The 16,529-nt window shown below is 47.1% G+C and overlaps 1 protein-coding gene across 4 annotated transcripts in view; it reads right to left on the bottom strand.

The window, feature by feature from the left end:
• The window catches only part of SULF2 (sulfatase 2), a 268,821-nt gene that overhangs the window by 14,299 nt on the left and 237,993 nt on the right, over positions 1–16,529 (bottom strand). For all 4 annotated transcript variants that reach the window (XM_063459445.1, XM_063459448.1, XM_063459446.1 and 1 more), the window contains 2 exons: positions 15,043–15,099; positions 9,782–9,911 (listed from right to left, as the gene is read on the bottom strand). In XM_063459445.1, the coding sequence (XP_063315515.1) occupies positions 9,782–9,911; positions 15,043–15,099 (187 nt within the window). The remainder of the gene's footprint in view (positions 1–9,781; positions 9,912–15,042; positions 15,100–16,529) is intronic.

Genomic DNA, 16,529 nt, shown 5'->3' with positions numbered 1-16,529 from the left:
GGGGAGGACAGTAGGTCCTCCCCCATTGTGATTTATGGCCCCCACCAACCGCGCAGGGGTGGGAGCCGGGTGGGAGGACAGTAGGTCCCCCCCTCATTTTTTTGGCCCCCACCCACCGTGCAGGGATGGGGGCCGGGGTGGGGAGGACAGTAGGTCCCCCCCTCATTATTTTTATGGCCCCCACCCAAAGCTTACGGGTGGGGGCGGGGGGAGGGCAGTAGGGTAAATCCATATCTGCCAAGTGACCCTATGTAGGGGGAACAGTCCGTATTCTGCTCTGTGTCAGTGTGTATCAGGGTCTCTGAGGACAGGTGTCAATCCATATTTGCCAAGTGACCCTATGTAGGGGGAACAGTCCGTATTCTGCTCTGTGTCAGTGTGTATCAGGGTCTCTGAGGACAGGTGTCAATCCATATCTGCCAAGTGACCCTATGTAGGGGGAACAGTCCCTATTCTGCTCTGTGTCAGTGTGTATCAGGGATCCTTAGGATAGGTGTCAATCCAGATCTGCCAAGTGACCCTATGTAGGGGGAACAGTCCCTATTCTGCTCTGTGTCAGTGTGTATCAGGGTCTCTGAGGACAGGTGTCAATCCATATCTGCCAAGTGACCCTATGTAGGGGGAACAGTCCCTATTCTGCTCTGTGTCAGTGTGTATCAGGGTCCCTGAGGACAGGTGTCAATCCATATCTGCCAAGTGACCCTATGTAGGGGGAACAGTCCCTATTCTGTTTTGTGTCATTGTGTATCAGGGTCCCTGAGGACAGGTGTCAATACATATCTGCCAAGTGACCCTATGTAGGGGGAACAGTCCCTATTCTGCTCTGTGTCAGTGTGTATCAGGGTCTCTGAGGACAGGTGTCAATACATATCTGCCAAGTGACCCTATGTAGGGAGAACAGTCCCTATTCTGCTCTGTGTCAGTGTGTATCAGGGTCTGTGAGGACAGGTGTCAATCCATATCTGCCAAGTTACCCTATGTAGGGGGAACAGTCCCTATTCTGCTCTGTGTCAGTGTGTATCATGGATCCTTAGGTTAGGTGTCAATCCATATCTGCCAAGTTACCCTTTGTAGGGGGAACAGTCCCTATTCTGCTCTGTGTCAGTGTGTATCAGGGTCTCTGAGGACAGGGGTCAATCCATATCTGCCAAGTTACCCTATGTAGGGGGAACAGTCCCTATTCTGCTCTGTGTCAGTGTGTATCAGGGATCCTTTGGTTAGGTGTCAATCCATATCTGCCAAGTGACCCTATGTAGGGGGAACAGTCCCTATTCTGCTCTTTGTCAGTGTGTATCAGGGTCTCTGAGGACAGGTGTCAATCCATATGTCAAGGTGTCAATATGTCACATGTCAGGTGTCAATCCATATCCATTGTGATTAAGGAATGTTAGGTGATTTATGCCCTTTATGGATTAAAACCAGACTCTGCATCAATGGTGTAATTTTCCATGGGAGTTTTGCCATGGATCCCCCTCCGGCATGCCACAGTCCAGGTGTTAGTCCCCTTGAAACAACTTTTCCATCACTATTGTGGCCAGAAAGAGTCCCTGTGAGTTTTAAAATTCGCCTGCCCATTGAAGTCTATGGCGATTCGCGAACGTTTGCGGAAGCTCGCGTTCGCCAACCGAAAATTTTATGTTAGCGACATCACTAGCTGTGACTAAATATACTAATAGGGCGGGCGGGAGGGAAGCTGTTTGCTGGCCCGAATCCCAAGTGGCACTGAGGTAAGACCTCCCCCACACTAACTTACACAGAACATAATCCCACCCACACACTCTTTCCCAAACAATCCCATGCATCTATCCCCACACTCCTACATGTCCCCTTGGCTGCGCTATCTCCCCAGGGCCTAAAACTGGAACCTTTGTAAAATAAGTGATTTTTTGTTGAATTTATGTTTAAACATCCTTACTTAATTTAATGGGACACTAGAGTCACCTGAACAACTTTAGCTTGATGAAGCAGTTTTGGTGTATAGAACATGCCCCTGCAGCCTCACTGCTCAATCCTCTGCCATTTAGGAATTAAATCCCTTTGTTTATGAACCCTAGTCACACCTCCCTGCATGTGACTTGCACAGCCTTCCATAAACACTTCCTGTAAAGAGAGCCCTATTTAGGCTTTCCTTATTGCAAGTTCTGTTTAATTAAGATTTTATTATCCCCTGCTATGTTAATAGCTTGCTAGACCCTGCAAGAGCCTCCTTTATGTGATTAAAGTTCAATTTGGAGATTGAGATACAATTATTTAAGGTAAATTACATCTGTTTGAAAGTGAAACCAGTTTTTTTTTTTCATGCAGGCTCTGTCAATCATAGCCAGGGGAGGTGTGGCTAGGGCTGCATAAACAGAAATAAAGTGATTTAACTCCTAAATGACAGTGAATTGAGCAGTGAAATTGCAGGGAATGATCTATACACTAAAATTGCTTTATTTAGCTAAAGCAATTTAGGTGACTATAGTGTTCCTTTAAATGAAAGCAGATCATGCAATGAGGCTGTGACCATGTTCACCTGTGCTGCGAATGAGTCACAACAATTTGCCTGTATCCTACCTCTCACAATATCTGAGGAATCTGCTTATCTAAATTTTGAACAATTTCCCCAGCCAGGGTGGAGTACAGGAAATAGCTAAAGTTATTATGTAAACCTCCACTGACGAGTCAGCATTTTCAGCAGAATTTAGAACGGAAAACATTTACTTTGAGATTAACTTCTGTGTTACATTTTATTAGGTTCATGAACTGCGGTACGAAGCCCAGAGTTGTGTCTGCATGCCGGAGGCACGCTGAAACAATCAGAGCGGGACGGCTGATATTGCTTACTGTGGATACTGTGTTCCAAAACTTGGCTCACGTCTGAGAGAATACCATTCCCCATGATTTCTGAACCAGAAACAAAGTTACGTGGGGAACATTTAGTTTAATTTACACCATGTGTTTTCTATAGAGCGATTCATACCTGCCAAATGTCTAGTAATAAGAGGAGAAGACCCTAGTTGTGCAGGCATTTCTCCAAGATAATATAAACTTGTGAAGTTCATCTGTGCATTCTTTTGAACCCACAACTCACAATGTAAAGGTTGCCAATCATAAACTGCAATGAGCCTGGTAGTGGCAAAGTATCCATGCAATTATTATTTTTTTTTTATTTCATGTTACAAGACTATAACTGCATCAGGTGCATGGCATTTTATCGACTTGTTGGTTTGATTTTCCAAACTCTTCCACCAAGATGAACAAATTAAGAGGGTGGTTGGGGAATACAAACAAATTGATCATCGATTTGCTATTAATTGAAGAATGCTTGATGGGGCGACATGACAGCAGGATAGTGAAATCATTATCCCCCCCCAACATGGACCCCAACAACTGGTGGCATCTGAACATTCATTTTATTGATGCAAAGAAAATGTAAGTGTTTTATGAGAGTCAGTTTCTATTCTTCTTCTTCTTCTCACCACCACGCAGATAAAGATGTTGACTTTAAAGTTTAAGGATAATTTATATGATAGTCACTCAGCCTCACTCTTTAAACTGCATCCACCTATACACAAAATTATATCAACTTGCTGAGGAGCCATCAATGCAACCACTGCAACTTAAACACCTCCATAACAGCTCTCTGACATGTGAGTGACACTATTGTAGACAATATTTTTCAATCTACTCATTGTTTGTAGCTCTGTTGTAAAGTGTGGATGATTTTTAGGCTCTGTATTTACTGTATTAATCATTGTTGCTGGACTGTACCAACCATTGGCATGGGTTGGATGAGTTAAGTTAGGAATGCTATAATTTTTTTGCTACAAGAAAAAAAAAAGTATTGCGGTCTACAGTGATATTTTTTTTGACATTTTAATATGTATCTTTAGTAAAAAAATAAAATAAAAAAAAAAATAAAAATATTTTTTCAATATGGTTTTAAACAAAATCCACAAAAGTAAAAAGGATTTTGCCAGGGTCTCACTTTCCCTCTGATTCTCACTGTGTGGCCAGCTCTTCCACAAGAAATCTCTCCTCCAGGCCAGAGCCTATCTGGCCCCACGACTGTTGATGCAACCTCCCGAGTTCTACAAGCTGCAGTACCTTCGCCACCGCTGTCCCATGTAGAGGGCCGGGTTGCATCCTCGTATGTGGTGGGGGCTGGTGAAACCATGTTTGTGGCAAGCACAATATGCTTTGAAGGAGAGGGGGCGGAGTGGCAGGTTGAGCCGTCCTAGTGATGTGGGTGCAGTGCATCTCCCTCTCCCCTAATTAGAGCACCTATCCTCGATCATTGGTCAGATGTATTATAATCCTGATAAGTGCAAGTGATAGACTTGTATCGGATCCAAATACTTTGTCTATTTGGTATTTGATCCTCAAGCCTGTTTTATAACTCAAGTATCTTTCGCTGTCTGGACTGATCCATTTGCTGAACCTGACCACGTCTTTGTCCTATCCCTGTCTTGATCTCAGCTTGACAAAACTTGATGCAGTCAGTTAATGCATTACGAGATACTTCGGCTGAAAACGTGACGGATTGTAAATGCAAAATTAAAAAATTAAAAACAAATGGTGCAGGGGTTTGTGTTTTTATTTCCTCTGTCTTTCACTTGCAGGTGGAATATATATGCAAGTCTTTATATGGATCAGCAAATTAGCATCAGAGGGGTTAAACAGAATAGTGCCGTCCTCGTTACTAGGTAACAATCACAGGGTCATTAGGGGACTAAAATATATACGAAAATAAGTGTATTAATCAAGGATACAAAATGTATGAGTTGGTTAAAGAGAAGTGCATCTGCCAGTAAAATCTCCCAGTATTTGAAAAACTAATCACATGTCAAGCTGATTACAAGTGTGTTTGCCATCAAAGTGCTTTGAAGTTATAAAATAAATTAATAAATTAAAGAGAAATGATGATCCACGCAATTAGCCGTGTCCGTAGAGGAAGCGCTTAGCTCTCAGGAAGCTGTGATTTGTAACTGACCTTTGGAGCGTCTGTGCTGCCCTACTGCCAACGTGTGACCAGCTGTCCAGCAAACTGATTATGCGTGAATTGAAGTGGCCTGGCTCTTTCTTTTAACCCAAAATGTAGAGTCTTGGTCAGAAAAGCAGATCTAATTAAACACAAAGCTTGCGGGGGAATGCATGCCCATGGCTTATGTTGGATTGTCTAAAATGAGCTGTGAGCTTATGTCCACTGGCCCTAAAAAGGTTTACAGCAAAAACAAGCAAAATGTAGATATTCAAATCTGCATAACAAATTCCTACGTTGTGTTTCAGACTTAAAGGAACACTGCAGGCACCATAACCACTGCAGTGTGCTGCAGTGGTTATGATGTCTAGAGAGCCCTGGCACCAGAGGCGGCTCTCTAATTAGGCGGTTTAGGCGGCCGCCTAAGGCCTCGCGCTGGCTGGGGCCTCGCGGCCGCCTAAACCGCCTGTTGGCAGAGTGTGTCAGGTCCTCGGTCAGTGACCGAGGACCTGACACCAGGAGGGGGCCGGCGGCTTGCCCGGTATGCCGCCGGGTGCGAGGCCCCTCCTGGCTGCCAGGCCGGCCACCATCGCAGACACTGGTCTGCAGCTCCGCAGTGTGCAGAGCTGCAGACCATGTGACTCGCGAGATTTGGCCAATCAGAGCGTTGCCGCGGGTTACCACGGCAACGCTCTGAAATCTCGCGAGATTACATGGTCTGCAGCTATGCGGAGCTGCAGACCGGAAGCAGTGGCCACCGGACCACCAGGGAACCCACTGGACCACCAGGGAAAGGTAGGCTCTCCCTCCCCATCCCCACCACCCTCACCCCCACCACCCCCCACGACCCTCAGCCTCACCCCCACCACCATCACCCCCCACCACCCTCAGCCTCACCCCCTACCACCATCACCCCACCCTCACCATCACCCCCACCACCATCACCCCCCACCACCCTCAGCTTCACCCCCCACCACCCTCAACTTCACCCCCCACCACCCTCAGCTTCACCCCCACCACCCTCAGCTTCACCTCCCACCACCCTCAGCCTCACCCCCACCACCATAACCCCCACCACCCTCAGCCTCACCCCCCCACCATCACCCCTCCCCACCCTCACCATCACCCCCACCACTCTCACCATCACCCCCCACCACCATCACCCCTCCCCACACTCACCATCACCCCCCACCACCCTCAGCCTCACCCCCACCACCATCACCCCTCCCCCTCCCCACCCTCACCATCACCCCCACCACCCTCAGCCTCACCCCCACCACCATCACCCCCCACCACCCTCAGCCTCACCCCCCCACCATCACCCCTCCTCACCATCACCCCCCACCACTCTCACCATCACCCCCCACCACCCTCAGCCTCACCCCCCACCACCATCACCCCTCCCCACCCTTACCATCACCCCCACCACTCTCAGCCTCACCCCCACCACCTTCACCCCCCACCACCGTCAGCTTCACCCCCACCACCCTCAGCTTCACCCCCACCACCCTCAGCTTCACCCCCACCACCCTCAGCTTCACCCCCACCACCCTCAGCCTCACCCCCACCACCCTCAGCCCCACCACCCCCCCACCACCCTCATCATCACCACCACCCCCCACCACCCTCAGCATCACTCCCCCCACCACCCTCAGCATCACCCCCCTCACCACCCTCAGCCTCACCCCCCACCACCCTCAGCATAACCCTCCGTCACCACCCTCAGCCTCACCTCACTCACCATCACCCCACTCACCATCACCCCCCTCTCACTCTCACATTACCCCCTCTCACTCTCACATTACCCCCTCACTCTCACATTACCCCCTCACTCTCACATTACCCCCTCACTCTCACATTTGCCACCTTACTCTCACATTACCCCCCCCACTCTCACATTACCCCCCCCCCACTCTCACATTACCCCCCCTCAGCCTCACCCCCCCACCACCCTCAGCCTCACCCCCTACCACCATCACCCCTCCCCACCCCCACCATCACCCCCCACCACCATCACCCCCACCACCCTCAGCTTCACCCCCACCACCCTCAGCTTCACCCCCACCACCCTCAGCCTCACCCCCACCACCCTCAGCTTCAACCCCCACCACCCTCAGCCTCACCCCCACCACCCTCAGCCTCACCCCCACCACCCTCAGCATCACTCCCCCCACCACCCTCAGCATCACTCCCCCCACCACCCTCAGCATCACTCCCCCCACCACCATCAGCATCAACCCCCTCACCACCCTCAGCCTCACCCCCCACCACCCTCAGCATAACCCTCCGTCACCACCCTCAGCATAACCCTCCGTCACCACCCTCAGCATAACCCTCCGTCACCACCCTCAGCATAACCCTCCGTCACCACCCTCAGCCTCACCCCACTCACCATCACCCCCTCCTTCTCACATCACCCCCCTCTCACTCTCACATTAGCCCCCCTACTCTCACATTAGCCCCCTACTCTCACATTAGCCCCCTACTCTCACATTAGCCCCCTACTCTCACATTAGCCCCCTACTCTCACATTACCCCCCCCCCACTCTCACATTACCCCCCCCACTCTCACATTACCCCCCCACTCTCACATTACCCCCCCACTCTCACATTCCCCCCCACTCTCACATTATGCCCCCCCACTCTCACATTATGCCCCCCCACTCTCACATTACCCCCTCACTCTCACATTACCCCCTCACTCTCACATTACCCCCTCACTCTCACATTACCCCCTCTCACTCTCACATTACCCCCTCTCACTCTCACATTACCCCCTCTCACTCTCACATTACCCCCTCTCACTCTCACATTACCCCCCTCACTCTCACATTACCCCCCTCACTCTCACATTACCCCCCTCACTCTCACATTACCCCCCTCACTCTCACATTACCCCCCTCACTCTCACATTACCCCCCTCACTCTCACATTACCCCCCTCACTCTCACATTACCCCCCTCACTCTCACATTACCCCCCTCACTCTTACATTACCCCCCTCACTCTCACATTACCATCACCCCCCGCTCCCTGTCACATTACCATCACCCCCCGCTCCCTCTCACCATCACCCCCGCTCCCTCTCACCATCACCCCCCGCTCCCTCTCACCATCACCCCCCGCTCCCTCTCACCATCACCCCCCGCTCCCTCTCACCATCAACCCTCCGCTCCCTCTCACCATCAACCCTCCGCTCCCTCTCACCATCAACCCTCCGCTCCCTCTCACCATCAACTCCCCGCTCCCTCTCACCATCACCCCCCGGCCCGCTCCCTCTCACCATCACCCCCCGGCCCGCTCCCTCTCACCATCACCCCCCGGCCCGCTCCCTCTCACCATCACCCCCCGGCCCGCTCCCTCTCACCATCACACCCCCCGCTCCCTCTCACCATCACACCCCCCGCTCCCTCTCACCATCACACCCCCCGCTCCCTCTCACCATCACACCCCCCGCTCCCTCTCACCATCACACCCCCCGCTCCCTCTCACCATCACACCCCCCGCTCCCTCTCACCATCACACCCCCCGCTCCCTCTCACCATCACCCCCCGCTCCCTCTCACCATCACCCCCACACCATCACCCCCCTTTCACCATCACCCCCCTTTCACCATCACCCGCCTCTCACATCACCCGCCTCTCACCATCACCCCCCCCATACACACAACACACTTCAAGCAGCTACCCCATACACATAGGGTCTCAGACAAAAACGCAAACATGCTCACAGAGACATACATTCACACACACAAGGATACTCTCTGTCAGACACACTCTCAGGCACATACACAGGTAGACAGTGCATCAATGTGTATATGTGACACTTTTTTGTTAGTGGGGCCTCATGTTTGCGTTTCGCCTAAGGCCTCATAAAGTCTAGAGCCGCCTCTGCCTGGCACCCTATTGTTTGAATTCTTACCTGGCATGTGCCAGACACTGCTCTCTGCCCTTTCCCGTTAGAGTTGTAGCAAGCAGGTTTAAACAAAAAACAAAAAAACACCAGTGTGGAATAGGGGTGCCCAAAATGTAGATCCCCAGATGTTATAGAACTTCAGCTTCAATGATGCCTTGTCATTCTAAATGCATGCAAGGTAGTTCTATAACATCTGGGGATCTAACTTCTGGGCACCCCTGATGTAGAACAAACGCTTGGGCAACTGTATATAAAGAAGCATGTCACACGGCACTGGCTAGGGATGCAATGGTAACCAACGTGGTCAATCATCTACGCAGCCAGCAAAACATTGGGCAGAATATGATGGGGCGAGCGTCAATCAGTTGGCAACATGGGAACATAAACTGTAAATGGCTTGCATTTTAGTTTCATTAAGAGAGTTGGACCACGCGTTTCAGAGGCAGATGGCGCCTGCGCCTTATTTATCTCAGTCAGTCCCTGAGTACAAACGTCCTGCTCTGTGGAAACAATATCAAACACTTTATCTTTCCTTTAAGCAGAATAATTATAAGAGAAGTATGAAAAGTTATCCTGGCTTTATCTCTCAATGCTAAAATTCAGCAAGTTTCCCATTTAATGTCACATTTATGCTCCCATAAAACTATAAAGTTTCCGTATATTAAAGAATGACGCAACTGCTACTGCAGAGACTTGTTTTACTCCTGAAATCATTTTTAACTATCAATAGACCGGACAATTTTAGCATTATGAATTGTTGCCGGATTTTCTTCAATGAACCATCATCGTGGTTTTCCCTCAGGAATTAAATGACTGAGCAGAGCGTCGGGGTCTATAGTTGCATAGCAGCTGCGACCTTGCTCACATATGCCTCCTTGGCTGGAATTATGTAATGAGGACCTACCTGCCCCAGTTGTTCACAAGCTGTCTGGTACTCTGCTCTCTGACACAAGTCCTTGACTCGTTGGTATTTTGGTAGAAAGTTCTCTTCTTGAGCATCAACTTTTTCGTTCTCCCGTTTGTGCAATAATTTACTGAAAAATGGAAAATGTGCCAAATCAATATAGTGACATAAAAACAATTCTAGAATGCGTACTTTTAATAATATAAATAAATCATATACGTAAAAAGTCTACTGGTCTATTAACTTGCAATCTTCTTTCAATGAGTTCAAAAAAATGCTTGAGCCTTAAATCATCACTATATAACTATCGCACTATATTGAAGAAAAAACGGTCTCAAATTATGTGCATAACATTAGCTTGAAGACTCACTACTCAACTGGAAGATTATGTTGAGGACCTATCCATAAATTTTAATCAAACAAACATTATAATAAATGATAGTATAGTGTAGTGGTGTTATGGAGACCCTCTAGGAGTCCATCTAGGGACAAATGACTTGGCTGAGGTTTCAGAGGTAAAGGAAGTTTTTTTGTGTTTTTGCCAATGCATGATATATGGCAGGTTGCTTCGACACTGTCATCCTCTGAAGTTCGGCCTGTGCATAACACTCAGAACGACAGGCGGATGCGTATTAGGGACTTTAACTTGTGGCTTAGTGAATGGTGTCGGGAGCAAGGATTTGGCTTCATTTCTCATGGTAGCTCTATTTGGAATGGAAATAAACTGTACAAAAAGGTGGTTTGCATCTTTCTCAATAGGGAACAAATGTTCTCAGTGATCAGTTCAGAGGTTTTGCTAGGATGTATTTAAACTAGGAGGAAGGGCAAAAGGGTGATAAAACTTCAATCCAATTGTCCCCCAAAACAAGGACAGAAGGTGCCTGTAGCAAGTGTGTTAAAAAATTATAAGCTTAGAGTCATGTCTACAAATGCTCGCAGTTTAGGGAATAAGATCCATGAACTTGTGGCAATGATGGCAACTGATAATGTAGATTTAGTCGCTGTTACTGAGACATGGTATAATGAGAAAAATGACTGGGACATAGCAATAACAGGGTATTCTTTATATTGAAAATACGAGGAAGGCAAGAAAGGGGGAGGGTTGGCCCTATATGTGAAGGATAGCATAAAATCTAGCCTAATTAAAGTTAGCGAGGCAAACATAGAGTCCGTTTGGGTTACGTTAGAATTTGGTAATCACACAGTAACTCGTGTAGGTGTGATTTATAGGCACCCAGGACAAATAGAAGAGTTAGATAATTTACTAGTTGAGGGAAAAAGCTAAAATGACAATGAAGGGGGGAGTTATTATCATGGGTGACTTTAATCTTCCTGATGTGAATTGGAAAACCAAAATAGCTGCTTGTGCCAGGAGCACACATATTCTAAACTCCCTACTGGGATTGTCTCTAAAACAAGTCGTTGAGAAGCCAACTTGTGAAGAGGCCGTACTAGATTTAGTGTTAACAAATGGAGATTTGGTATCAGATATTACTGTAGGTGAAAGTTTAGGATCCAGTGATCATCAGTCAGTGTGGTTTAATATAAGAACAGTGACTGAGTCACACCACACAAAAACAAAAGTTTTAGACTTTAGAAAAACAGACTTTTTAAAATTAGAATATGTGTAAAGGAGACTGGAGCAACTTAAATGGAGTCCAAGAGAAATGGGATTATTTAAACGTTGCACTGCTGAAGGCAACAGAAAAGTGTATTAGGCTTGTCAGTAAAAGTGGGCAAAATAGTAAAAAACAAAAAGTTAGCATTTAGTAATTATAAAAAAAAACAGAGTGAGGAAGATAGACAGATCTGTAAGATTAGGCAGAAAGGGACCAAGCAAATTATAAGAGTTTGCGCCGCCCGGCCACGCTACAAAGAGGTAGGAGGCACACTAGGGAAGGGAGGGGAGACGGCACTAAGGGACAATGGGAGGGTAGGGGTGGGAGGAAAGAGGAGAGACCACTAAGGGAAAGATGGTGGGAGGAAGAGCACTATGGGACAAGGGGGCAGGGAAGAGCACTATGGGACGGGGGGCAGGGAAGAGCACTATGGGACGGGGGGCAGGGAAGAGCACTATGGGACGGGGGGCAGGGAAGAGCACTATGGGACGGGGGGCAGGGAAGAGCACTATGGGACGGGGGGCAGGGAAGAGCACTATGGGACGGGGGGCAGGGAAGAGCACTATGGGACGGGGGCAGGGAAGAGTACTAAGGGTCAAGGGGGAGGAAGAGCACTATGGGACGGGGGCAGGGAAGAGCACTATGGGACTGGGGGCTGGGGAGAGTACTAAGGGTCAAGGGGAGAGAATTAAGGGATGGGGGGAAGTGGAGTGCAGAGCACAAAGGACAGGAGGAGAGGGGAGGGAAAAGTAGTAAAGGACAAGGGGGCAGGGGAGAGCACTAGGGGACAGAGGAGAGAACTAAGGGACGGGGGCAGGGGAAATCACTAAGGGGCAGGAGAGATCACTAACAGACAGGGTACAGGGGAGAGCACTAAGGGACAGGTGGGTAGGGGAGAGCACAAAGGGACAGGAGGGGATGAGAGAGCACAAAGGGACAGGAGGGGATGAGAGAGCACAAAGGGACAGGAGGGGATGAGAGAGCACAAAGGGACAGGAGGGGATGAGAGAGCACAAAGGGACAGGAGGGGATGAGAGAGCACAAAGGGACAGGAGGGGATGAGAGAGCACAAAGGGACAGGAGAGGATGAGAGAGCACAAAGGGACAGGAGGGGATGAGAGAGCACAAAGGGACAGGAGGGGATGAGAGAGCACAAAGGGACATGAGGGGATGAGAGAGCACAAAGGGACAGGAGGGGATGAGAGAGCACAAAGGGACAGGAGGGGATGAGAAAGCACAAAGGGACAGGAGGGGATGAAAAAGCACAAAGGGACAGGAGGGAAGGGGAGACCTCTAATGGGAAGGGGAGACCTCTAAGGGACAGGAGGGGAGACCTCTAAGGGACAGGAGGGGAGACCTCTAAGAGACAGGAGGGAGACATCTAAGAGACAGGAGGGGAGACCTCTAAATGACAGGAGGGGAGACCTCTAAGGGACAGGAGGGGAGACCTCTAAGGGACAGGGGGAGAAGATGAGATGAGACCACTAAGGGATGGGGGGAGTGAAAGATCATTAAGGGTCTCACACACAGACACACCGGAACATACAATGCACTTTTATTAGGGTATTTCCATTGTTAAAGAGTCTTCTCTGTTATACTGGGAAAAGCTGTGATGCTACAACAAACATTGGACAGCAGCCGGAAGCCAAGATGAATATGATCCAACCAACGGGGACCTGCTAAAGTGGCTCGGGAACCCGGGGAAAAACCCAACTGCTATAGTTATTAATATACCTCACTCACTCAAAAGTTAGGGTAGTTATACAAATCAGATCAAAATGTTTATTTGTCCCCCGCCTGTCAGGAGCAAAATCAACCTGCGTAGGCTCCACTTATTACATCAAAAATATTCACTAAGGTGTGATAAAGTTAAGAAATGAAAATTAACAAATACATAAATAAATAATCAATAATTCTTACCCTCTTTCTACCAGAAATGAATCCCTCCAAACTGTACTTTTTTGTGGACTTGAAACCTTAAAAAAGAAACACACCATGCTTTGCTTACACACACACACACACAATACATCCAGTACACACACACACACACACAATGCAGCCCTAACACATACACAATGCAGCCCTTGCACACAAAAACACACAATGCATCCCTTACATACAAAAACACACAATGCATTCCTTACACACACACACACACACACACAGCTTCTCTTACACACACACACACAAAAACACAATGCATCTCTAACACACACTGAATGGACCCCTTACAGAAACACATCTTGCATCCCTTACACACACAAACACAGATTCACACAACGCATCCCTTACACACACAGACACACACATACACCCAGAAACACACAATGCATTCCTTACACACTAACACAAACTACATCCCTTACACAAACTGGTATCCCTATACACTACATTCCATAAGAACACACACACATTACATTCTCTACCATAACACATCCTCCCTACACACATATACTCCACTCCCTATGAGCGAACTCATGAGTGGGCCTTGAAGGCTTATGGGCTGGCCTTGTAGGCATACTCACAGTCAGGCTCTGTAAGGGGCCTCAAAAAATCCTAAGTCCTAAGCACAACATCTGAGGAAAGGGATTTAGGGGTGATTATTTCTGATGACTTAAAGGTAGGCAGACAATGTAATAGAGCAGCAGGAAATGCTAGCAGAATGCTTGGTTGTATAGGGAGAGGTATTAGCAGTAGAAAGAGGGAAGTGCTCATGCCATTGTACCGAACACTGGTGAGACCTCACTTGGAGTATTGTACTCAGTACTGGAGACCGTATCTCCAGAAGGATATTGATACCTTAGAGAGAGTTCAGAGAAGGGCTACTAAACTGGTTCATGGATTGCAGGATAAAACTTACAAGGTTAAAGGATCTTAACATGTATAGCTTGGAGGAAAGACGAGACGGGGAATATGATAGAAACATTTAAATACAAAAAGGGAATCAACACAGTAAAGGAGAAGACTATATTTAAAAGAAGAAAAACTACCACAACAAGAGGACATAGTCCTAAATTAGAGGGACAAAGGTTTAAAAATAATATCAGGAAGTATTACTTTACTGAGAGGGTAGTGGATGCATGGAATAGCCTTCCAGCTGAAGTGGTAGAGGTTAACACAGTAAAGGAGTTTAAGCATGCGTGGGATAGGCATAAGGCTATCCTAACTATAAGATAAGGCCAGGGACTAATGAAAGTATTTAGAAAATTGGGCAGACCAGATGGAATGAATGGTTCTAATCTGCCGTCACATTCTATGTTTCTATAAACAGGCACTTTTATTAGGGTCTTTCCATTGTTAAAGAGTCTTTTCTGTTATACTGGGAAAAGCAGTGATGCTGCAACAAACATTGGACAGCAGCCGGAAGCCAAGATGAATATGATCCAACCAATGGGGACCTGTTAAAGTGGCTCGGGAACCCGGGGAAAAACCCAACTGCTATAGTTATTAATATACCTCACTCACTCAAAAGTTAGGGTAGTGATACAAATCAGATCAAAATGTTTATTTGTCCCCCGCCTGTCAGGAGCAAAATCAACCTGCGTAGGCTCCACTTATTACATCAATAATATTCACTAAGGTGTGATAAAGTAAAGAAATGAAAATTAACAAATACATAAATAAATAATCAATAATCCTTACCCTCTTTCTACCAGAAATGAATCCCTCCAAACTTTACTTTTTTTGTGGACTTGAAACCTTAAAAAAAGAAGAGGAAAACAAAATTGTGTTATAATTTTGTTTGATGACCTTAGCTTGTATAAGCCTTGGAAACAAGTTAAAAAAAAAAAATCTCACGTGACTGTTGATTACAATAATTACGAACACACAAAAAGATTTTGGAAAAACGTAGAGGGTTTTCACTCTGGACTTTAGAAAGGGCGAACCTCTTAACAGCACTTTTTGCCAAGGCAAAAATAAAAAGTAAATCACTATTTTCAAACGCTGTAAAAAAACAGAAAGAACAATATAGCCCAGTCTGATCAAAAGTTACAAAACAACAAGTAATACATTTTGGAATAACCGTGTACACAGTTTTAGATAGATACTGCTTTCTCAAAATCAGGATGTTTAGAGTGGAAATGTCAGAGGTAACCGTACATTCTATAAAAAAAAAAAGGGAGAAAATAGAAAACAAAAACAACAGATAAAAAAAAAGGTTAAACAAAAAATAAAAACTATAACTTTATACAAAAAAAGTACTCCGTTGATGGCTCGCGTTGATTAACCTTTTAGAAAAACTTAACATGTGACTCTTAAGCCTGTAATGATTTTTGCTCTTTTTAAAGAGCATCAAATCTCATCTATACATATTGTGTTAGCAGTTTAGTTACGAAATTTATAGACTGGGAGACAAAAAAAAAATATTGAAAAAGAGGTTATTTCTCCCAGCTGTCAATCATTTCTATGTGATCTTTAGATGAATTGGTCTGGGTTCCTTTAAAACTACAGAGAAATAAATATAAAATGGCTTTTAGAGAACAAATAAAAGCGCTTTTAATCCAGAGTGCTGTGTTTCTCCCATTCACACCTGTGGCGGGACCGCTGCCTGTTTGTCAATTGCTATGTGTTATTCCCCATGTTGCCCCGTGTTGTGTTATATTCCTGTGTTTTACCTGCTACCCGTTCGGGAGAGCCAATAAGGATGAGTTCCATTCACCTCGCGAACGGGGACCACCCCGAAACCTCATCTAGAATGTTGTCTTAGAACGTTCACACTCGGTAAGGTAACGAGATGTCAGAACCACATATCGCCAGGGAAGCCTCGGCGCGTGCCGACCCTGGGTGGCGGCACATTCGTTAGACGAACACCATCTAGAGGGAGCATTTGCGGATTGCTTCCCACCTCGTTCGGTTCCCAAATGAGGACCTCATCAGTGCCCCTTGGAATGTTCACACCAATCAATTAAAATGTTGGCAACTTGCAACATAAGTGTGAAACTGCAAGAGAACTAATTAATGAGAGCTTTGCTGGACAGCCGCCGCTCGTACAGATGAACGGCGACCAGGGGGAGTATTTGTGTCCCAAAAGGAGACACTTCCCTTGCTTGGTTTCACCCAGGGACCCCGTGAACGGACGCAGTTCATGTCGGTTGCCGTTCTGGGGATCCCTGAGATTGGTGGGGACA

This window comes from Pelobates fuscus, chromosome 6, assembly GCF_036172605.1.
Source record: "Pelobates fuscus isolate aPelFus1 chromosome 6, aPelFus1.pri, whole genome shotgun sequence".
NCBI classification, from domain to species: domain Eukaryota; kingdom Metazoa; phylum Chordata; class Amphibia; order Anura; family Pelobatidae; genus Pelobates; species Pelobates fuscus.
The sequence above is the reverse complement of the archived record's forward strand: the minus strand, read 5'-3'. Positions and strand labels throughout refer to the sequence as shown.